Source organism: Microcaecilia unicolor, chromosome 1, assembly GCF_901765095.1.
Source record: "Microcaecilia unicolor chromosome 1, aMicUni1.1, whole genome shotgun sequence".
NCBI lineage: Eukaryota > Metazoa > Chordata > Amphibia > Gymnophiona > Siphonopidae > Microcaecilia > Microcaecilia unicolor.
The window spans coordinates 440,586,948-440,611,305 of record NC_044031.1 but is presented as its reverse complement, the minus strand read 5'-3'; the positions used below and the strand labels follow the sequence as shown (position 1 = coordinate 440,611,305).

General features: G+C 40.9%; 1 protein-coding gene across 3 annotated transcripts in view; it reads left to right on the top strand.

Annotated features, from left to right (window-relative positions):
- The window catches only part of DSEL (dermatan sulfate epimerase like), a 30,733-nt gene extending 7,679 nt beyond the window's left edge, over positions 1 to 23,054 (top strand). For 2 of the 3 annotated variants that reach the window (XM_030212623.1, XM_030212614.1), the window contains exons 2-3: positions 8,592 to 8,682; positions 18,375 to 23,054. In XM_030212623.1, coding sequence (XP_030068483.1) covers positions 19,339 to 22,983 — 3,645 coding nt within the window. In that variant the 5' untranslated portion in view covers positions 8,592 to 8,682; positions 18,375 to 19,338 and the 3' untranslated portion in view covers positions 22,984 to 23,054. Of the gene's footprint in view, positions 1 to 8,591; positions 8,683 to 9,622; positions 9,817 to 18,374 lie in introns of those variants that run through there. The other variant, XM_030212632.1, reaches the window with a different exon arrangement.
- The last annotated feature ends 1,304 nt before the right edge of the window (positions 23,055 to 24,358 follow it).

Sequence of the window (24,358 nt, the reverse complement as noted above, 5' to 3'; positions counted from 1 at the left end):
TTACAGAATACACTTGATCTGCACCTAATTTAGGCGTTGCAATTTACACCAAGTAAAATGTGGCCTAAATGGACTTGACTAAATTTGGTTGCATGGAGAGCCGCTCAGCATATTCTATAAACCATGTAGAATTTTAAGCCTATTCTATAAAATTTATGTGTGCTTTAGAAAATTCACCTAGTTGGGTTTTATTCCATGCAGATTATTCAGGTACCATATATAGAATCTAGTCCTAAGTGCTTAATGCGCAGTTAGCATGCAAGAACAGGCTACCCAAGGGCCACAAAGAGACACAACTGGGCCAAGGGCAATCTTCAGGGCCCTGCCACCGATCCCCCCCCCCCCCCGCTGCCACTGCTGCCCCCCTGCCGCCATCGCCGCCACCATCCCACAGCAGCAAACAAGAGAGAGTACTCTGCCAGCTATAGTTCCTTTATCCTGCCATGTTCGACCTCCTGTGAAGTAACTTCCTCTTTCCGCATAGGAAGGACATGGCAGAAAGAAGGACCTATGGCTGGCAGAGCAATCTTTTTTGATCACTGGCGCCGGGCCATCCTTGGAGGCCTGGCCTGCGGAATCTTGCCCCCATGCCCACCCTCTCAGTGGCCCTGGGCTACCCCATAAACACGTTAAAGCATTTAGCAGTATTTGTCCTGTTTCTGCACACTAAACCGCATATTAGTGAATTTTCAAAAAACATTTTGACAGGGGATGTGGTATGAGTGGAGAGTGAACATGGGTGCACTGGCATCTAAGCACTCCCTTATAGAACTATCCTCTATGTGAACAGAAAAAATGACTGATGGGTCCCAGGTATCTCAGGGAATACAAAAGAAATCTCTTTAGTGCAAATCATCATAATGCAGTGGAGTGGAGAAGTAGTCTAGTGGTTAGTGTCATGGCCTGCAAACCAAGGGAACTGCATTCAATTTCCAATGCAAATACTTGTGACTCTGGGCAAGTCACTTAGGTTCTTTTTTACCAAGCTTCGGCAAAAGGGGGCTGGCTCTGGCATTGACATGTGTTTTACACTCGTGCCGAGGCCCCCTTTTTACTGCAGATTGTAAAAGGGAAGTCTCATCTTCCTACAGGAAATGGCTTGCCGCACAGCCATTTCGGGGGGGGGGGGGGGGGGGAGCCCTTACCGCATCCCATTGAGGTGGTGGTAAGGGCTCCCGCATACTTTCTGTACAGCGAGCATGGCTTTTCTTATGTTTTCATATGTTAAATTTACATATACAGTGGTGGAAATAAGTATTTGATCCCTTGCTGATTTTGTAAGTTTGCCCACTGACAAAGACATGAGCAGCCCATAATTGAAGGGTAGGTTATTGGTAACAGTGAGAGATAGCACATCACAAATTAAATCCGGAAAATCACATTGTGGAAAGTATATGAATTTATTTGCATTCTGCAGAGGGAAATAAGTATTTAATCCCTCTGGCAAGCAATACCTAATACTTGGTGGCAAAACCCTTGTTGGCAAGCACAGCGGTCAGACGTCTTCTGTAGTTGATGATGAGGTTTGCACACATGTCAGGAGGAATTTTGGTCCACTCCTCTTTGCAGATCATCTCTAAATCATTAAGAGTTCTGGGCTGTCGCTTGGCAACTCGCAGCTTCAGCTCCCTCCATAAGTTTTCAATGGGATTAAGGTCTGGTGACTGGCTAGGCCACTCCATGACCCTAATGTGCTTCTTCCTGAGCCACTCCTTTGTTGCCTTGGCTGTATGTTTTGGGTCATTGTTGTGCTGGAAGACCCAGCCACGACCCATTTTTAAGGCCCTGGCGGAGGGAAGGAGGTTGTCACTCAGAATTGTACGGTACATGGCCCCATCCATTCTCCCATTGATGCGGTGAAGTAGTCCTGTGCCCTTAGCAGAGAAACACCCCCAAAACATAACATTTCCACCTCCATGCTTGACAGTGGGGACGGTGTTCTTTGGGTCATAGGCAGCATTTCTCTTCCTCCAAACACGGCGAGTTGAGTTCATGCCAAAGAGCTCAATTTTTGTCTCATCTGACCACAGCACCTTCTCCCAATCACTCTCGGCATCATCCAGGGGTTCACTGGCAAACTTCAGACGGGCCGTCACATGTGCCTTCCGGAGCAGGGGGACCTTGCGGGCACTGCAGGATTGCAATCCGTTATGTCGTAATGTGTTACCAATGGTTTTCGTGGTGACAGTGGTCCCAGCTGCCTTGAGATCATTGACAAGTTCCCCCCTTGTAGTTGTAGGCTGATTTCTAACCTTCCTCATGATCAAGGATACCCCACGAGGTGAGATTTTGCGTGGAGCCCCAGATCTTTGTCGATTGACAGTCATTTTGTACTTCTTCCATTTTCTTACTATGGCACCAACAGTTGTCTCCTTTTCGCCCAGCGTCTTACTGATGGTTTTGTAGCCCATTCCAGCCTTGTGCAGGTGTATGATCTTGTCCCTGACATCCTTAGACAGCTCCTTGCTCTTGGCCATTTTGTAGAGGTTAGAGTCTGACTGATTCACTGAGTCTGTGGACAGGTGTCTTTCATACAGGTGACCATTGCCGACAGCTGTCTGTCATGCAGGTAACGAGTTGATTTGGAGCATCTACCTGGTCTGTAGGGGCCAGATCTCTTACTGGTTGGTGGGGGATCAAATACTTATTTCCCTCTGCAGAATGCAAATAAATTCATATACTTTCCACAATGTGATTTTCCGGATTTAATTTGTGATGTGCTATCTCTCACTGTTACCAATAACCTACCCTTCAATTATGGGCTGCTCATGTCTTTGTCAGTGGGCAAACTTACAAAATCAGCAAGGGATCAAATACTTATTTCCACCACTGTATATATATATATATATATATATAAGAACATTAGATGCTTGGAATGCCCTCCTGCGGGAGATGGTGGAAATGAAAACGGTAACAGAATTCAAACACACGTGGGACAAACATAAAGGAATCCTGTTCAGAAGGAATGGATCCTAAGGAGCTTAGCCAAGATTGGGTGGCAGAGCCGGTGGCGGGAGGCGGGGATAGTGCTGGGCAGACTTATACGGTCTGTGCCAGAGCTGGTGGTGGGAGGAGGGGCTGGTGGTTGGGAGGTGGGGATAGTGCTGGGCAGACTTACACGGTCTGTGTCCTGAAAAGGACAGGTACAAATCAAGGTAAGGTATACACAAAAAGTAGCACATATGAGTTTATCTTGTTGGGCAGACTGGATGGACCATGCAGGTCTTTTTCTGCCGTCATCTACTATGTTACTATGTAAGAACATTAGAAAAGCTATTCTGACTCAGTTCAAGGTCCATTGAGTCCAGTTTCCTTACACATGCCCAAGAGATCCCAAAATGTAGATCTATTTCTCTTTCATTTTGAGAGAGCATTTTCATCAAGGAACCGGTCCAAACTTCTTCTTAACCCTTCCAGTTAGTTGTCCTGACCATTCCTCCAGCAACCAATTCCACAGCTTAATTACATGCTGCATGAAAAGAAAATACTTTGATATGATTAGTTTTCAATCTGCTGATCAGTATCATGGAGTGTCCCATTTGTTTAGTGTAGTTTGGAAGGTTAAACTACTCCTATTTAACTTCTCTACTCCACTTATAATTTTATACAATTTTATCATGCCTCCTCTTACTCTAAATCAACTTCAGAGGGCCCACATAGGAATCTAATTTAAAGTAAATGGGGGTAGAATATACAAATAACAATCTCATATGACCCAGCATCTTATACTTCCAGAAACCAAAATTAAAGTTTTTTTTAGAATGAAAGGTCATAGACCTCAGTTTCATAAGAGCCAGATCAACTCTTCGCTCGCCTTGCCTTTCACTGATCTGCTGTAATGACTTAAAATTTTGAACTCATTTTTAAACTCTCTGTTGCTATCTTACCATAAATTATTTTCATTTTTTAGAAATACTTTTTCTTTATTTAGAACTTTAAAACAAATTTACATCCAATCATTAAAATATTTAACTCGTATCTCAAAAGAGATTTCAATAATGTGTGACTTAGCTTTTGTTTGCAGTTATAGACAATAGGACCACTGGCCTGCTGTGTCAGGGTCTGGCCCACGCAATGCTCGCCTTGATATATGTCTCTTACTCCAAGCCAGGGGTTCTCAATCCAGTCCTTGGGACACACCTAGCTAGTCGGGTTTGCAGGATATCCACAATGAATATGCATGAGAAAAAAAAATCTACATGCACTACCTCCATTGTATGCAAATTTATCTCATGCATATTCATTGTGAGTATCCTGAAATCTTGACTGGCTAGGTGTGTCCTGAGAACTGAGTTGACTTGAGAACCCCTTCTCCAAGCTGAAGAGCCCTAATCTGTTTCCCCTTTCTCCATTAGGGAGTTCCACCCCCTTTATAATTTTGTTGCACTTTTCAGAATCTTTTCTACTTTTGCTATATCCATTTTGGGGTGAGACAATCAGAACAGCATACAATACTCAAGGTGCAGTCATAGCATAAAAAAACAACAGAGACATAATGGTATTCTCAATTTACTCTCCATTCCATTTTGAACAACCCCTAACATTATACTTGATGTTTTAGCACCACAGCACTCTGAGCTGAAAATGTTATCCTACATTTTCCTTGAGTGGTGCCTCCTAACTCAGAATCCAGCCTTTTCTACCTATATTTGGGATTATTTTTCCCTATGTGCATCACTTTGTTCTTCTCTACATTAATCTTCATCTCCTAATTAGAAGCCCAAGATCTTTCTACAAATCCTTCCAATCCTCTGTACTTTTAGCAACTTTTAATTGCCTGTTTTATCACTCCTATCTTCAGATCATTTATGTTAAATAGCACAGATCCCAGTACAGACCCTTGGGGCACACTACTTATTACCATTTTCCATGTGGGCAACTGATCATTTTGTCCTACTCACTGCTTCCAATCTTTCATCCAGCTTGCACATCACAAAGGGGCATGACCTCCTTCCTATTCCATGACTCTTTTAATTTTCTAAGGAGTCTGTAAATGTTTTCCAAAAATCCATATTCACTATTCCAGCCAACTCACTATTATCCACTTATTTGTTTATACCCTGAAAAAATCTAATAAATTGGTAAGATATGTTCTTGCTGAATCCATATTGACTCATTCCAAAAACAGTGACAGATGTCAAAGAGGTATGGGATAAATATAGAGGATCCCTATCTCTAGCAAGAGGATGAGATCAAAGGAAAACAAATGACAGAGGGGTGTAACCTGTACTAAGTGGCAGGTACAATCCTAAACAAAGGCATAGAGGAGCCTACATGTTCTGCATAGAGCAGCAAGTATGACTCTTTACTGGGCAGACTAGATGGGCCATGTTAGTCTCTGCTGGGGTCTTTTACTAAGCCATGGTACTGTTTTTAGCTTGTGGCAGAAATCAGCTGGCAGTAAACACCAAGACTCCCATTATATTGCTATGGGCGTCTTAGTGTTTACCGCCAATTGATTTCTACCGCGAGCTAAAAATGTTACCGTGGCTTAGTAAAAGTCCTTCTATCTGCCGCCTGTTACTATGATACTGTGGGGCTCATTTTCAAAGCACTTAGACTTACAAAGTTCCATAGGTTGCCTCCATGTCACGTTACTGACTATAAATATAAACACAGCTTTGTGTGATAGCTTCAATCATTTTGCCCAGCATTGATTTCAGCCCTTTAAAAAAAACAAACAAACTGCATTACATTGGCCACCCCTCCAATCTGAAGACACACTCAAAAACAAAAACAGGGAAATTTCAGCTAAAGAATTATTGTGACCAATACCAAAATCAAGCTGAACTTTATAACTGTATCTGACAGCAAAATATTCAAACTATTAAAAATATAAATAAGGAGGATAAAGAACTCAAAAGTCAGCCGTGACACCTTATTCATAGCATTGTGTCAGCATTAACTTGGCTCTATTTCTATCATTGGTCATAAAAAGCCTCCTTAAGGTTTTTAATAATCAATGTGCACCAAAAAAAAAAAACTGTGTTCAAACCATCATTTATTTTCATCTTAGCATATACAAAAAAGCGGGCACTTAGCTTAAATATAAAAGTCTTGACTGGGATCTCTGTTTCACTTACATCAAGCTTCTTCATGGAAACTGAGGGGATCGTTTACAAAGGCATGATAGCATTTTTAACGCCCACTAAATGCTAGGGATGACCATAGCAATACATGTACTATAATTCTTTAATGCACTACTCCACGTTTAATCGCATGAAGGGAGCCAATCGATCACTCACACATGTATGCCCAACTTCTTTAAATACAATTTTACAGGTTTATTCATTAACCGTCAGTAAGGTCATGAAACAATTTCTGATGATCCAATATATATATAAAATTGTTTCATGACCTTACTGACGGTTAATGAATAAACCTGTAAAACTGTTTTAATGTATATAATGTATATGGCCCATATTCCAGTCATGTCAGGCTATTGGATAGCCTGTTTGTCACCCTACCTTGTGGCACATCAGGTAAGATCCTAAACTCGTATCTCTATCCCTCAGTGTTCCTCTGCTGCTTCTGTTCCTATTGCTCACCCACACCCATCACCTTTGCAGATTAGCCTTTAAATTTATCTGATCTATTTGTGGAAAATCCACTTAATTCATTCCCTCTCTGGACATACCATGCCTCACTGAGACTTGGCAACGCTTTGTGATTCAGATTATTCCTACCTCCATCAGGCATGTCCTTCTGATTACCAGTTTCTTTATCCCAGTGGCACTGGGAAAAGAGGAGATGGATTAGCTGTGATTTATTCTTCCATATTATCTCCACACTCTCCTCAACTCTTATGCTCCTGTCTTGTGTAGGGATTGGCCTTTTTCTCTGTCTGGCCCACCTCCACTCTCTTTTCTTCTGGTTACCAGCCTCATCCTGTTACCTAATTATCCATGCAAGCTCTCATTGACCCGATTGCCCTATGCATTCTTCCATCCCCATGACTCTACTGCATGATACTCCCTTTCATTCCTTTATAATCTGGACCCTACTCAATTATTTTCCCTTCCGACACACACAGCTGGCCACACATTGAACTTGCTTATCACCATCTGCGTGATTAATTTCAGATTTCACAACCACTCCTGTTCCCTACTCTGGTTATTACTTGGCACAATTCTGTCTTGCCCACCTTTCATCGCCCACCAGTACTCCTGCCCCTCCCATCACATATTGCAGGACTAATAATGTTAGCATTTATATTCTTCTAGCTAGTTGCTCCCCCATACCAAGCACTTTCAATGCTCTCTCTTTGCAGCATTAAGTGTCTTTACTTCACTCCACCCTTCAATCTATTTTTGATAGAACTACTCCCCCCTTAAAATTTGTGTACCATCATGTTGGGCAATCATTCCTATGATATTGTTCCTACTTTATTTTATTAATTTGGATTTTGCTCACACCTTCTTCAGTAGTAGCTCAAGGTGAGTTACATTCATGTACACTGGGTATTTCTCTGTCCCTGGAGTGCTCACAATCTAATTGCTACAATCTAGTTTCCCAATAATTTGTATGTCATCAGCATATACTTAAGGGGTTAGGTCTAGCGATTAGATAATGCTGAGCAGGTGGGGCCAGGTAAATATTAAAAATCATAGGAACTAATAGAGAACCTTGTGGAACCCCACAGAGGAGGCTATAAGCAGTGGCGTAGCAGGGGGGGTTGCCACCCGGGGTGGTTCGCCGTTGCACCCCCCCCCTGGGTGCAGCACAATGACACCCCCCTCCCGCACCCTACCTTTGAAAAGAATATCGGAAGGCGAGGCGCAGCGCCTTGCACCTGCCCTGCACGTAAAACAAATGTGGACCGTCGGGCCTTCTCTCGCTCTGTTTGTCCCGCCCTTCCAGAAATAGGAAGTTGCATCAGCGGAGGGCGGGACAGATAGAGCGAGGGAAGACTCGACGGTCCACATTTCTTTTACGTGCAGGGCAGGCGCGAGGCGCTGCGCCTCGCCTCCCGATATTCTTTTTAAAGGTAGGGTGCGGGAGCTGGTCGGGGGGGGGTGGGGTGTCGATTCGCTGAGGGGGGGAGCTGGCAGGGAGCACCCCACCCCCTGAGCTGACACCCGGGGCGGATCACCCCTCCCCCCTTGCTACGCCACTGGCTATAAGATCCTCAAGATGAAGGGGAGGGTAGTTGAAAGGGGAGCACTTATACTTAAAGGAACTACAAATGTAAGCAGAGCCATGCAGCAGATGTTCCATGTAAAGCCTGGCTTGAACCCAGTCTTGTACCACAAGACTCTCTGTCCCCATCAGTATATATGTGGTGTATATACAGCCTACCTAAGAACACAGCACAGTGATGGAGATAGCCTATGCAAGGTGGGGAAAGTAATATTTCAGGTTGCTATATCAGTAGTCCATGGCCAGGCTAGCAGAGCTATCCCTGTGCCAGATATGCACCAATGCACTCTCAGAAGGCAGTACTAGGAGGCTGAGCCTATATATATGCTCTGGTAGGAAGCACCCCCTGTCAATCCACAGAGTTCATGGCGGACCCAACAAGGAAGCAGAAAGAACCTCCATGGGGCAATAGTGACTCAGCCTCTCTCTCTCTCTCTCTCTTTTCCGTGCAGATTGAGTACCTGAAGAAGAGGGTCAGGTACCTTTGCCACGGACAAGCAAAGTAGTTCCAGGAAGTCAGCGCCCAGCTGGAGGAGGAAGCAGGTCAGTACCAAGAACTAGTGCTGTCCGATTCAGTCAAAAAATTTTTGATTCAATACAATTCAATTCTTTCAAAAAAATTTGTTTTTTCAATTCAATTTGATTCAATTTAACTTGATTGAAATAGTGAAGCAGAAAAAAATCTTTCTGAGAGCACAGAGGTGCTGGGTACACAGAAACAAAAAACATCGCCACCAGTTTCCAAAGGATCTTTGTGTGCTATATCGATTGAATTAATCAGGTGTTCAACCAGCGGATGAGCAACAGACACAGTAGCATACTGTTCACCAGATGCAATTGTTGTGGTTTCCTGAAAAGCCTGCAAAACATCAATAAGTTTTGGGGCAAGATCATAGTCATATTTGGCGGATGCACCTTTCTTTGTGATTTTATTGCTGCTGCTCAAAGCTAAACCAATGGGTTCCTTGCCCCTGAACAACGTTCAGAACACAGTAATCCATCTGTGTATCTAAAAGACAGACTTCTACAAAATAGATGAAGATGTGATTCCATGTGCCCTAATGAAAGGAGAGTTCAATTCTACTTCCATGTAATTTCAATATTTTCCATTATCTTTACAACACCAAGCTTCCCAAGGTAGATTACAACAACTGTTAAGATGAACCCATCAGGAAACAGGATATACTCACTGAAATCTGACCATCAGTATTGTATAGAAGAACAGTGAATAAAAATGGGCACAAACTACAGAGTTTATAATTTCTGTTTCTACCAGCTACAATACTCTGTGAAGCTGTTTTAGAGATATTAAATTGTTATTTCTTTTCTCCTCCACCTTTTACGGCACTTCCTATCCAACAGAAACAGCTTTAGACTTGTTAGAGATGGACCAACAATAAAGAACGACAATGTGTAAGCAGCAGCTGATAGGTTTGTTTGCTTTGATTTGAGTGTATGGCAAGGACGGCTGTGCGGGGGAGTGGAAACAGAGATTAACCAAATTGGCTTCCTTGCTTACAGTGGACTACATAGGCTCATTTCCATTCCTGTCTATTGAACCTCCTTGCTTGGCTCGACTGCTGGTCCCACCCCCTGATGTCAGTTTCTGTTCTGGCTGCGCGCTTATAGAGCAACTTCCTTACCTGCACCAATAGAGAGACCTTGGGCACTGCTATGGTAAGCGACAGTGGCTTGGGTGACAGCAGGAGGGAGGGAAGCAGTGGCTTGGGTGACAGCGGGCGGGTGGGAGGGAGGTGGGGAAATCCTGAATCGAGACTCCCGACTAAGAACTTACTTAACCCTCTCCACATGCCGAGGTTTTGCTCTGTCAGGTTAATGATCCTGGTTTGGCTTATATCCTTCTTCTCTATTGCTGAATCTCTATTTACCTCTATACATAATATCAAGAGAAATACCCTGGATTGGTCACTTCCTTATTAGTGAGTGTCTTCACCTTTCTTTCTCTCAATCACCCAAGTCTGGGAAGACCAAGTGGTTGAGAACTCTCAGGAGTTTAGATGCAGACTCCTTTACTTTGCAATGTCATCTTCTGCACGATTTTATGATCTGCTCTACTGATAAACATGTGTCCTCTCCCAAGTCCTAGATAGACTTGAAGTTTTGCAACCTTGTACTGCTGGGCAGACTTCTACGGTCTGTGCCCTGAGAATGGCAAGGACAAATCAAACTCGGGTATACATATAAAGTATCACATACCATGTAAAATGAGTTTATCTTGTTGGGCAGACTGGATGGACCGTACAGTTTTTTTTTTTTTTTTTTTTTAATTTTATTTGTAATTTTAATGAATTTTACAAGATACACTTGTACAGAAAAGGAGTATTATCATACCATACAAGAAAATATTTTATAAAGAAAATCTATTAAATGATAATTACTGCTAAAGTCCACAATTATAGGCAAGGCACAATTCAAAAATTGGTTAACATAGGAAAAAATGAATAGAACATGTTCCCACTTATGCTATCACGGAGTAGATACTAATGGAGGAAGCACAAGAGAGTTTACGGCTGGTTCTTGTCTGGAGTCCAGGAATTTTGCTAACTGATCACTCTCAAAAAAAACATATTTAATTGATTGAAATTTAACAACACATTTGCAAGGAAAATTAAGCCAGAAAATTCCCCCCTGTGACAATACACGATCACGAAGTTTCAAAAAAGACTGACGTCTTTTCTGAGTTTGTCTAGCAATATCAAGAAATACTTTGACTTTGCAATTCAGAAAGACTTCATGTCTATGTTTAAAGAAAGTTTTCAAGATCCAGTCCCGATCCGGCTGTAGAACAAAGTCTATAATTAATGTAGCAGGTTGTACTCCACATAGTTCATCTTCAATTGTTTGTGATAAATTCAAATTTAGCTCCTCAAATGGGATTTCCATAGATGGTATTATGCGCTCACTTGGTTTCTTAACATAGGGAGCCAAATAATAAATCCTTGCTACAGGTGGAAACAATTATTCAGTAATTTTTAATACTTCAGAAAGATATCTTTTGAATGTTATTAAAGGAGCCACTGCTGGAACTTTAGGAAAATTTATAAGTCTCAATGTTTTCATCCTTTGTAAATTTTCTAAAGTTTCTATTTTCCTCTGTAAGTATACATTTTCTTTTATTAAAGTTATTTGGCTCTCTTTAATTTGATTTGTTTCAAGTATAATTGTTTGTTCAAAAGTTTTAGATTGTTCCAACTGTTTTTCCAAGTCTGCTATTTTAGCTTGATTTGATTGAGTAACTTTAACTATTGGAGATAGTTTCTGGGTTAAAGAATCTTCTAAACATTCCAAAGCATCCCAAATTTTTTCTAGGGTTATTTTCTCCGGTTTTTTAGGAAATAATTTCAATGTTACCTCTTCCTGAGCTCCTTTCTCAGAGCCAGTCTTGCTCTTCTGTGATTCAACTACTCCTTCGGTATTCTCAGCAGTAACCACCAGCACTGCTGCACTCGGCATTCTGCTAGCAGAGTCTGCCCCTGCTCCCAGATCAGACATCTCCTCATCGGGTCTAGTCAATCCAGGGCTCTGGTCTGCCAGCATTGCCGGCATCGAAGGAGGACTCCGTTCCTCTGGGCTCAGAGTGGTCTCTCCCTCAGGCAGGTAGGTCGGTTCTCCTCTCATCGATCCCTCCTGCAGCAAGGGTTGTTGCCCAGTCAATTCTACTCTGGGAACAGTGAAACGGTCCATCGGTCCCAATTCCTGTCCTGTCTTGCATAGGGAGCAGGGTAAGCCCTCTGTTTGCCCCGTCTCTTGGGCATGGAAATGTATTTTTTTAAGGGAAAAAAAAACAGCTAGAGGGAGTTGAGTGAGGAGCTGTTTCACACACGTCCTATTCAGACGCCATCTTGCCTTCGACCGTACAGTTTTTATCTGCTGTCATTTATTATGATACTCTGAACATTGCAAAAACCCATGGTATCCTTAGGGTTTGAGATTTCTTTAAAAAAACACACAAAAAACATAGATTCAGTATGCCAAACATCTGTGACTTAAAAGCAAATCACCTTCATTACTGGCAGCTTATATGAATAGTCTTAAGTATGATCAACTTAGTTTAAAATCAGCAAAAAAAAAAGGCCTATTACTCCAATGGAATTGCTGAGAGCTATTGCTTTGTCCATGAACTCACCGACAACCCCAGTGCTCCTCCCAAAATTGCATTGTTTCCTTCTACAAATCAGTTTGCCTCCTTTCTTCTAAAGTCTCAAATATTCCATCAGTCCTTCACTACAGATATAGTTCTATATATACTACAATTTAAGAGAGAGAAAGAACAACAACCTGATGATATATTTGACTCTAACTTGGAGCTGGACTCTTTCTAGTTATCTACCTCTCAGATTTCCTTCTGGGAAGAGTTCATCACAGTCAACTTGATCTCCCTGGAAAACATTTTCTTCCAAACATCTGTACGGAGGAGAAGGAGAAGGAAAAAAACCTTCACAAATGGAGCAAACCACAGAGTCAATAAAAAGTAGAGTCAGTGGATAAAAATGGAACCACATGATTCATTATTAGTCTCAACAACTGTGAATAATGGTAAACCCGATGCAGCTGTTTTTTGGCATTCAAATATGCCTGCGTCAGGGCTAAATTATCTTTCAAAGAGCACTTGATTAGGCATCAATGACATTCAAGTTCCAAAAAGGTTCTTCTACCAGTTTAACATCAGCATAGCTGGACAGTACGATATGCTCATCTTTTCAGATAAGAGAGGAGTTAAAGCAAACCTTGGCAGCCTTTCTGTTCTCCTTTGGTGTTGTCAGCGAGACAGAACCGGGACTGTTGAAAACTCATTTTTTTTCAATTTAGCCTTTCAGAAAACAAATAATTCTATTTGAACATTATCCATTCATACAATTAATTTCACTTATTCTTCTTTCCTCCCTAATCCTATCTAGCCCTAATTGTACACATATTTATTCATCTTCACTTCTTTGTTTACAAACTTCATTATTATTTAATCTTCTTCTTTATCCATCTACCCTAAAGAACATCCAGGTTAATTTTTTTTTGTTACATTTGTACCCTGTGCTTTCCCACTCATGGCAGGCTCAATGCGGCTTGCATGGGGCAATGGAGGGTTAAGTGACTTGCCCAGAGTCACAAGGAGCTGCCTATACCTGAAGTGGGAATTGAACTCAGTTCCTCAGGACCAAAGTCCACCACTCTAACCACTAGGCCACTCCTCCACTCTCACCACATATGTTATATTTGTTTTACAAAGCCAATAGGATAGCATTATTTATTGTACTTTATAATCTGTTTATGTAATTTTTAATATGTATCATTCATTTAATTGTTTTTTATGTAAGCCACATTGAACCTGAGTTACTCTTGAGCTAATGTGGTGTAAAAATGTCATAAATAAAATAAAGTGGTATGAGGAGTGGGAAAATGACCGTGGATTCCAGAGATGAGTCAGAGAGCCTAATTTACTTAAAAGGGAATTTATTGATAAAAAAGACTCGATACGGCACTGTGTTTCAGCAAATGGCCTGCCTCAGGAGTTTTTTGATGGAATTTCTCCAATATGGGTGTCTTATAGCAAAGAACATAAAGTAGAGGTCTTGAAAAAGACCATACAATCACATTCAACATCAAAATCTGATCTGGTCGCATGAGGCAGACCACTGACTGAAACACGGTGCTCCGACTCATCTCTAGAGTCCACGGTCTTTTTTCCCACTCCTCTTATCGCTGTTGCATCTCGTGGGATCTCAGAGTTCTCCACTTCAGTGGATTTTTCCTTGATAAATAAAATTAATAAATACATAACTAATGCAGTGTTCTTCAAAAGATAATTTACTCTTGATACAGGCATATTTGAATGCCGAAACACAGCTGTGTTGGGGTTATCATTATTCAGAGTTGCTGAGGCTAATAAAGAATCATCTGGTTCCATTTTTCCTTGATAAATAAAATAAATAAATAAATACATAAGTAATGCAGTGTTCTTTAAAAGATAGTTTACTCCTGACACAGGCATATTTGAATGCTGAAACACAGCTGTGTCGGGGTTATCATTATTCACAGTTGCTGAGGCTAATAAAGAATCATCTGGTTCCATTTTTATCCACTGACTCCAGTTCCAAACCTCTTCCATTTCTGAATTGGATCTAGTCCCTTCAAAACTACTAAAGACTTCATATCAAACCCTTCACCTGTATATTCTGAGTATGATAAATACTAGTCTAATCACAGAAGAGTTTCCAATTGTTTGGAAAATTATGGTAGTTAAACCTATTCTGAAAGAGTGGCATCTTGGCTTCTTCCACCCATGAAGCTTTCATCTTGTATTGAATCTTCTATATGTTAGTAAGTTAGTAGAGAGAACAGTTTTAAATTAGTTGAGAGCCTTTGTAGAAAAATTAAATATTCTTCAACTCAGACAAGCCAGTTTTAGAATACATCATAGAATAGAAACTTGTCTGATAACAATGTTAACCAAGATTCACAGCTTTCTCGATAAAATGACCTTGGTGATCTGCTTAGGCCTTTTTGCTATCATTGACCCAGTCAATCATGCACCGGTAGTGTTATACTTCAAAGAGTGCGGCATCAGGGGCACAGTACTGTGGTGGTTTCACTCTTTCTTATTGCATAACACATTATATGTTTCTTTCCATGATTCAGTATCTTCCGGTTGCCCATTGCCTTAGCCTTTTTGATTCAAACATTTGGAATCAATGCTCAGTTTTCCCGGATGGTGTCACTGTACCAATCCTACTAAACCTGATTTAAGCCCTCTCGATCTCTATCCTTCTATAGTGACTTTGTAGCTTGAGGCATATTGTTTAAAGCTCAATCCATCTAAACCCAAAGCCATGTGGATCTTCAGGTGATCTTTGGTTCCTGCTGTAGATCTTCTACTGGTAGTGAACAAGCTTCTTACAGAGTGTTCTCTGAAAATCTTAGCTGTTTCTTTGATTCCTAGCTTTCATTCTCCATACAAATATCTTCATTAGTCAAATATTGTTTTACGGTCCTTCAGAATATATGGGCTATGTGAGTGTTTCTGGAAAAGACCACTTGACTCACACTGATTTTCACTGTCCTTATTAGCTGATGCTATACTACCTTGTCCACTGCCTCCAAGCTATTTAAAATTCAGCAATTAAATTGATATATAATGCTAATGTTACCCCTTTGTTTAAATCTGCTTACTGGATCCCAACCTCATGTCATGTTATGTTCCAGACATCAGTTTTGGTACACGGGTCTTTTATTGTAGATTTCTGCAATATGTGTATGACCGTTAGATTGTCTACTCTCCTTTTTGATGTTTACATATCTACTATAATAAAACTCACCCTCAACGTTCTGAAGACAACGTTCTGAAGTCACTCAGTCACTCACTGAAGGGTTCATGGATTCATGGTGGTGAAGCCAGAACACTGACCATGTCTCTCTACCCCGCCCTCGCATGACAGACCAATCAGAAAAGCACACTCAACATTCTGAAACACAAAGGACCATCACAACACCGTTCCCAGGCAAAACTAGGCAACGTAAGAAGGACCAATCAGAGGAAACTACGTGACAATAAGGGAGGAGCATTCCCCAGCAGAATGGCTCATTACCTGTGCAGCACGGAGAGCACAGAACCACCGCTGGAACGAGAGAAGAATATTCCTGCTGTGGGTATGTGCAAAAATAGACTGGGGGAGGGGGGGAATTTTAAATGCCTAATGCCAGTACTGAAGAGTGCCAGAGGGCCTATAGCACAGACTATATTTGGGATCGCTTGACATGGAGTCAGAGGAGCCGGAAAACAACGTGCCCGTCACCATCTGGGATGTGGGCGAACAGGACAAGCTGCGGCCCAACTGGAAGGATTACCTGCGACCCAGCCAGCAGCAAACAGCGAACAAGGAAGGGGGAGGAGTAGGGAAACACGCTTCGCGTGTTTCCCTACTCCTTCCCTGCCCAGGAATCGCTGGAGACTGGCTGCCAAACTAACGAAACAACCGCACACCGACGCACCACCTCCATCATTCGAAAGGCATCCACTCTTTCTTCAACAGAAATGCAAACTAATAATACAAAACAAACAAAGAATGCATGGTTTCTCAGGCGGCTGCAGGTAACTCCCTACCCCCTTCCTCTTCCCCTTTTGCCGAAGCGGCCAAGGACGTGCCCAACCATCCCCAGCCTCAGGCAAGCTGTCTCCCACCTCGGGGATTCCCCGAGCACCCGGAAAAAGACGGCGCTGATTCCTGCAGCGCATAAATGTTCCAGCATTCCCCTGCAGCCGGCCTGAAATGGACCAAACATATCGGATCACCCCCCGACGGCCCGAGACCGTGCTCTTCTCCCTTCCGCCAACTTAAAACAACCATCCCCGTCCTCAGGCAAGCCGTCACCCACCTCCAGGATGCCCAGAACCCCAGCCCAATGGAAAAAGATGGTGCTGCTTCCAACAGCACATTTCTCTTCCAGCATTCCCCTACAGCAGCCCTGAAATGGCCAAAAAATACCGACAGACAAAGAACATGCTCCTCTACCTTCCGCCCATCTAAAACAACACTGCTGCCTCAGCACAACACAAAAAAAAAAAAACCAACACTCAGCAAAGGCTGACCCCCCTACAACCACATTTACATTTCACCAACAGAAAGACCCCCTCCACAAACCTCCTTGACAGACAAAACCACACACACACAATACAACAGAAACACACCCTCAAAGCCACACACCAATCCAACCCACTTTGCCAGCACAGCACAGCACATCCCCCAACCCCCAAGCAAAAAACAAAACAAAAAAAGACACACATCAACAACCTGCACACACACCGCAGCCTCACACACTCACACACACACACACACACACACACACAAAATAACTCTGTGACACATACACACACACACACACACAAAAAAAAACCACATGCTAGCGCCTGTTTCATTGGTTTCGGAAACGGGCCTTTTTTACTAGTCTACAATAAAACTGGCTTGTTATTCCACCTCTGGCTACAGCTCAATTTGATTCCACCTATTACTCAGCTTTCTTTTACTTACATAAGAACATAAGAGTAGCCATTCTGGGTGGTAGAGAAGCTGGAAGGGAAGCTGTGGAGAAGGGACAGGAGGGCAGGTAGATTTATAGTTGGGTAGGTGTTTGAGAGATAAGGCCAGTATAGAGCAGAGTGGGTGGTAATTGGGTAGTAGAGTCAATGAGATCAGAGAGGCTGCTAGTTAGAGTATGAGTGAGACCTGACTATGCATTGAGATGCAACTAGCACTCCAGGTCAAAAGAGACATCTACTTTCCTACTTATTTTTATTTATTTAAAAATCTTATACTCTTCCTGAAACCAAGCGGCTTACAATAACACATACAAAATAATACCAAACTAAAGACAAAATTATCACACAAATTTATTTCTTACTAATCCCACTCAGATATATATATATATATATATATATATATATATATATATATATATATATATATATGTATATGTACAATTTATGGTATACTCATCGAAGCCTGAAAAAAACCAGTACAATCTGGGAGGTTACATATCGGAGAATGCCTGTAGAAAAAGATAAGTTTTCAACTACAAAATTGTACATATCAAGGCAAACTATTCCACAGTAGCAGTCTGGCAATCGAAAAGGAGCTTGCTGATGTTTATACTTAATGTATGTTATTGAAATCTGGTATAAATATCTTCCTTTCCATATCTAATCTCAATTGTCATAGTGATTTATAAAAATGAATTATCTGTTTCATGTACTGATGAAAATAAACATTGGTATACTTGAATCAAAACCTTTACAGAATACTGCTGAATACTTTCCAGGTTTTTAGGCAGCCAGATGATGTTTTGGGGCACACTACAGGTGCCTAACTGTTATTGAATTAACACCATAGTGCATATCACATTTTTTTGTGTACAATGATATATAGGGCCATATTGACTAAGCTGCACTACCGTTTCTAGCATGCGCTAAACGCTAGAGTTGCCCATATGTTCCTATGGGCGACAGCATTTAGCGCATGCTAAAAATGCTAACGCAACCTTAGTGCTGCTTAGTAAACAGAGCCCTTAGTGAATTGGCTTCTTATTGTGTTTAAAGGTGTTTAGAAAGTACTAACCTACTAAAGAATATTTAAAACGTTTTCTCAAAATGCTGTTTTTATATATTGAAAGTCACATTTTAGAATACCTGTGACATTACAAGCAATATCTCATTGTTTTTTTCACAGAAAGGACCGAGAATTACAAGCTAATAGGACAACATAAAAAGGCAAGATGGACAGTTGCTGGCCATATGACCCTTCTGGATTCATCTTAGAACACGATGAGCCAACATGCCAGAAAAACAAAGGAAACCAAGATTTTGCTGTGCCAGCTGTTTAAATTCCAAACAGAGGAAGACAAGAAGTTTCATTTTTACATGCTTGATCCTGCAATTTTTCAAATTTTGGTGGGCAAGGCTTACATATAATCCAATCTGTTATGTGTCTGCCTCATATGTACAGTTTTCAGAAGACAGTGTGTCTCATTTCTTTTGATTCCTAAGAACAAGTTTCAAGAATGTTTGCAGCATAAAGCAAGAGAGAGAGAGAGAACAGGAAGCAAATGAATCATACATTCCACATCTGGTTGCACTTCTGAAAATCCAAACATTACTTAATTCTGTAAAAAATGCAACTTTCTTAATACTCTTTATGACCTCATCCTTAATGAGATTCATGTCTTTGTTTGGGAAAGCATTTTAAACAGTATATTGGCTCAAAGTATGATTCTACAAATTCAGCTTTTACTTTAAAGTCAAGGCATTGTTCTTTCTCTTTTCAGTCTTCAAAAACATGCATCGAGTCAAATGCCAAACTTGCAATGAATGCTTTACTTATCTTGGCCAGTATTGCTATTCTGCACTACCCATGCTAGGTAAAACCCTCTTTGTGATTTCTTTTTCTTGTGTTTTATCATCAGTCTGCACGCTGACAACATGCTTTGAAACAATCATAAGCTCTGTCATGTTCAATGCTGCAAATTAAATGGAAAACAAGACTTCATTGCATGACAGATATAATTATTTACATTTCCAAAGTCTCCAATTTATTTTTTTTTATACTCGTACATTCAATCCGACGTACTTTGGAAATAGATTCTATGTTTTCTAAGGAAAGGTTTTCCTGACAAGAACATTTTGCCTAATGGATCATGGCTCTGACGTTTACAGAACATTCTTTGTTATTGACATTTGTTATTTTTGCCTGCTCTACTTTCGAAGAATCTACCAGCAATTATCCTGACTGGGTATCCTTTACCGATGATCAATTCCACAATCAAAAATTCCATGATCCCAGTACCAGCTTACATCGGAATAAAAAGATGCTTCATCCAAGTTTATATTTTGGTGCTGAGGATATACAAGCACTGAGGCAAAAGTCCCACAATAGCCATTTACACTTATTTAAAGCTATTAGGAGTGCAGTAACAGTTATGCTGTCCAACCCTTCTTATTACCTACCTCCACCCAAGCATGCAGATTTTTCTGCGAAATGGAATGAGATTTATGGTAATAATCTGCCTCCTCTTGCATTTTATTGTCTGCTGTGCCCAGAAGATAAATCTGCCTTTGCATTTGCACTTGAATATATGGACAGAATGGCTGGCTACAAAGACTGGCTAGTCGAGAATGCACCGGGTGATGAGGTGCCCCTTGGTCATTCTTTAACAGGTTTTTCCACTGCTTTTGACTTTCTGTATGGCTCCCTTGATAATCACAGGAGAGAAAAATACTTAGAAAAGATACAGACTGTCAGTGAGGAAATGTATGAATATTCAAAAGTTCGAGCATGGGGTAAACAACTTCTCCACAATCATCAAGCCACTAACATGTTAGCTCTTCTCACTGGGGCTCTTGTTACCGGATTGTATAATGAATCTAACGCAAATATCTGGAAACAAATTGTAGTTGACGTGATGGAAAAAACAATGTTTTTGCTAAATCATGTAGTAGACGGTTCTTTAGACGAGGGAGTTGCCTACGGAAGCTATACAGCTAAGTCAGTAACTCAGTATGTGTACCTGGCACATCGCCATTTTGGTATAAATAACCTTGAAAACAACTGGCTGAAAATGCACTTTTGGTTCTATTATGCTACATTGTTGCCTGGGTTTCAAAGAACTGTGGGCATTGCGGACTCCAATTATAATTGGTTTTATGGACCTGAAAGCCAGTTAGTATTTTTGGACAAGTTTGTGTTACATAACGGAACTGGCAATTGGCTAGCACAACAAATTAGAAAACATAGACCAAAGGATGGCCCTATGGTTCAGTCTACTGCACAAAGGTGGAGTACGTTACACACTGAATATTTATGGTATGATGCATCACTGACACCACATCCTCCCTCTGACTATGGTACTTCTAAGATGCATGTGTTCCCTAACTGGGGGGTTGTTACTTTTGGAGCCGGACTACCGAACACTCAAGCTAACACCTTCTTTTCTTTTAAATCTGGAAAGCTTGGGGGCCGTGCTGTCTATGATATAGTTCACTTCAAACCATATTCTTGGATTGATGGGTGGAGGAATTTCAATCCAGGCCATGAACATCCAGATCAGAATTCGTTCACCTTTGCTCCCAATGGGCAGGTGTTTGTATCTGATGCTCTTTATGGGCCAAAATTAAGTTACTTAAATAATGTACTGGTATTTGCCCCATCACCCACAAGCCAATGTAATATGCCTTGGGAGGGACAACTTGGGGAGTGTGGGCAGTGGCTTAAATGGACAGCAGATGAAGCTGGAGATTCATCTGGAGAAATTATTACTGCAACCCAGCATGGAGAAATGATGTTTGTGAGTGGTGAAGCAGTCTCTTCTTATTCATCTGCAATGAAACTGAAGCATGTTTATCGTGCGTCTCTACTTTTAAATTCTCAGACATTGCTAGTCTTAGATCATATTGAGAAACAAGAAGACTCACCGCTCAGTCTGGTTAGTGCCTTCTTTCATAATCTGGACATTGATTTTAAATATGTGCCCTATAAATTTATGAAAAGGTACAATGGAGCCATGATGGATGTGTGGGATGCCCATTATAAAATGTTTTGGTTGGACCAACATGGAAATAGCCCCGTTGCTATGATACAGGAGGCAGAACAAGCTGCTGAGTTCAAGAAGCGTTGGACTCAGTTTGTAAATGTGACCTTTCCCTTGGAAAGTTCTATTACAAGACTTGCATATTTGTTCTATGGGCCATACATCAATGTTTCCAACCTCCGATTTATTGATGATAGCAAATATGGAGTAAAATTAGCCCTACAGGTCAATAATACAGAAACAATTATATCAATAATAACTGAATACAGTGACCTCAGGATGAGATTCAGTTTCCTTGGATTTGGTGGCTATGCAAAAGTGGAAGACCACATGAAAGTTACCAGGTTTGGTTTTGGAACTGAAGCTGTGGAAAAACTGAAAAATAGTAATGTAAATATATTTCAATTTGGATTTAAAATAAATGCAATAGCAGGACTGATTCTCTGTGTGAGTTTGGGGCTTTTAGCTTTTCAGTGGAGGTTCTATATTTCTTTCGGCAAATTGATGCGTTGGATCCTAATACTGGTAATCACACTTTGGCTTATTGAACTGGTAGATGTTTGGAGTTCTTGCACACAGCCCATCTGTGCAAAATGGAACCGTGATGTGACTGGCATAGAAAGTGGGACAAGCAAAAGGTCTAAGCTAGTAGAAGGTCACCCTATGGATCTGCCAAATGTTGTGATTACTTCTCTGCCAGGTTCTGGAGCAGACATTTTAAGACAGCTCTTTTTCAACAGCACTGATTTTGTATATATCAGGGTCCCAACTGCATACCTGGATATTCCAGAAATAGAATTTGAAATCGACTCATTTGTGGATGCCTGTGAGTGGAGCTATTCGGACGTACAGAGTGGACGTTATCGTATAATCCAGGGATGGCTTCAGTCATTAATCCTAAACACAAAACTTCATTTACAAAACATTCACTTACATGAAGCCACCAAAAACAAGCTAATTCAACATTCAGTTATAAGCAAAGACAAGAAAAGGAGATTCAGGAGGAAAGACTCTTTCTCAGACCAGTGGAATAGAGTAAAAGGCAGTATTGATAAGGACGCTGAATATATTAAAGAACTGAGGAGACTTCTTGCATATTACCCAAATGTACGGCCTGTACTTGGTTTAAGCAGTGGGAGCTGGACCCTGAAACTACCTTTCATTCAAGCAATTATAGGGTCCTCATTAAGAGCTTTGTACATAGTGAGAGACCCTCGTGCGTGGATCCACTCAATGTTGCACAAGAGCAAGCCCAGTCTCTTCTCCATGAAGAATGTTCCCCAGCACATAGCTATGCTCTTTAAAATGAAAGATGGCAAAAGGAGGTGCAATTCTGATTCTGCCTATGCCTTTGAATATGATTCATTGAAGGAGGAACTTGCAAAATCTAAGTCAAACCCGGTGTCCTTGCTGGCTCATTTGTGGTTAGCAAACACAAAAGCAGCTCTGAGGGTTAACAAGAATCTCCTGCCAACAAACTATCAGCTGATCAGATTTGAAGATATTATCAATTCTCCCCAGAAGACCTCAGAAGCGATTTATGCTTTTCTAGGTATTCCTTTATCTCCCGCCAGCTTAAACCAAATATTGTTTGCCAGCTCCACAAACTTATTCTATCTTCCATATGAAGGAGAGATATCACCAACTAAAATTAACATCTGGAAACTGAATATGCCTAGGGAAGAGATTAGATTAATTGAGAACATCTGCTGGACTTTAATGGATCACCTAGGATATCCAAAGTTTACAGATTAAATGCTGCAGGTCGGCTGTAATTTGCACTAATGATTTCCAACTCATTTTATGACTAACAGTCAAAAAAAAAACAAAAGTCCGTTTATTCTTGTAAAATGTGTGTCTGGTCTGTCCCATGCAGAGAGATTATTTTGAAAATTGTTCTTGCAAATTGTTTTTTAATGATAACTGCAGTACTTCTTTTGCCTTTTAAATAAATATGTGTAAACACAGCTACAATTAGTTAGCTAGTACATTTTAAATGGATCTCCTTTATCCTTTCAGGATGGGTTTGTCTTATGATTCCTTGCCTCCTGTTATAATGGTACTAGGTCCCCTCTGTGATCACTGATTTGCACAGTACCTTTTCTACACTAGAGATGTTAGAACTAGTTTATCTAGAACACTGGCTCCCAAACTTGTCCTGAAGGATCCCCAGCCATTTGGATTTTCTGGATATATACAATGAATATGCTTGTGATAGATTTGTATATATCGAGCATAATCATCCTGTAGGACAGGTTTGGGAACCAGTGCTCTAGCTCTACCAAGTGACCCCACTTCTGGAGGACGACTGAGCATATGTGGGTTGTGAATTTGCCCAGTGCATTGTTGTATGTGTCAAGGATGTGCATTCATTTGTGCCATTTTGCCTCATTAATGTGCATTCATTTTTTACATACATTAATTTATGTTATGCACACAAAGGGGTGAATTCTATAAATAGCTCCTAAAAACTCAGTGCCAAAAAATCCCCTCTTAAGCGCTATTATAAACTGCGCTAAAGTTTGGCGCAGTTTATAGAATAGTGCTCAAGTTCCGGGAGTTGTGCGTAAATGCAGGCACATCCATTTACATCAACGAACACATGGTACAAATGCCCACCTAAATTTACATGTGAAACCCCCTTATTCTATAATTGCACACATAACCAAAAACCACATCCACGATCCACCCCAAACCACCCATGACCTTCCCATTTCCATGCTCCCTTTTTTGGGCTATGAGTAAAATTTCACGTGCCTTCCAATTAACACCAATGATTGCTTGTTAAAAAGCCAATTATTGGCACTAATTGGCTCGTTATTCAATTAAATTGTGCACACCCAAATTTGCATGTGCGATTTTTGGTGACTTTTATAGAATTAAGGGGAAAATCAGCATGCAATGTAAAAACAAACAGGCACATAACAAAAGGACACACCCAAATTTGCATGTGCGATTTTTGGTGACTTTTATAGAATTAAGGGGAAAATCAGCATGCAATGTAAAAACAAACAGGCACATAACAAAAGGACACAAAACTAAAAACAGAAAATAGTGAAACAAAACAAAAAGATTCTGTAAGGATGTGCTCCTAGTAATTATAACTCTGATTCTTCTATTGGAAATCAGC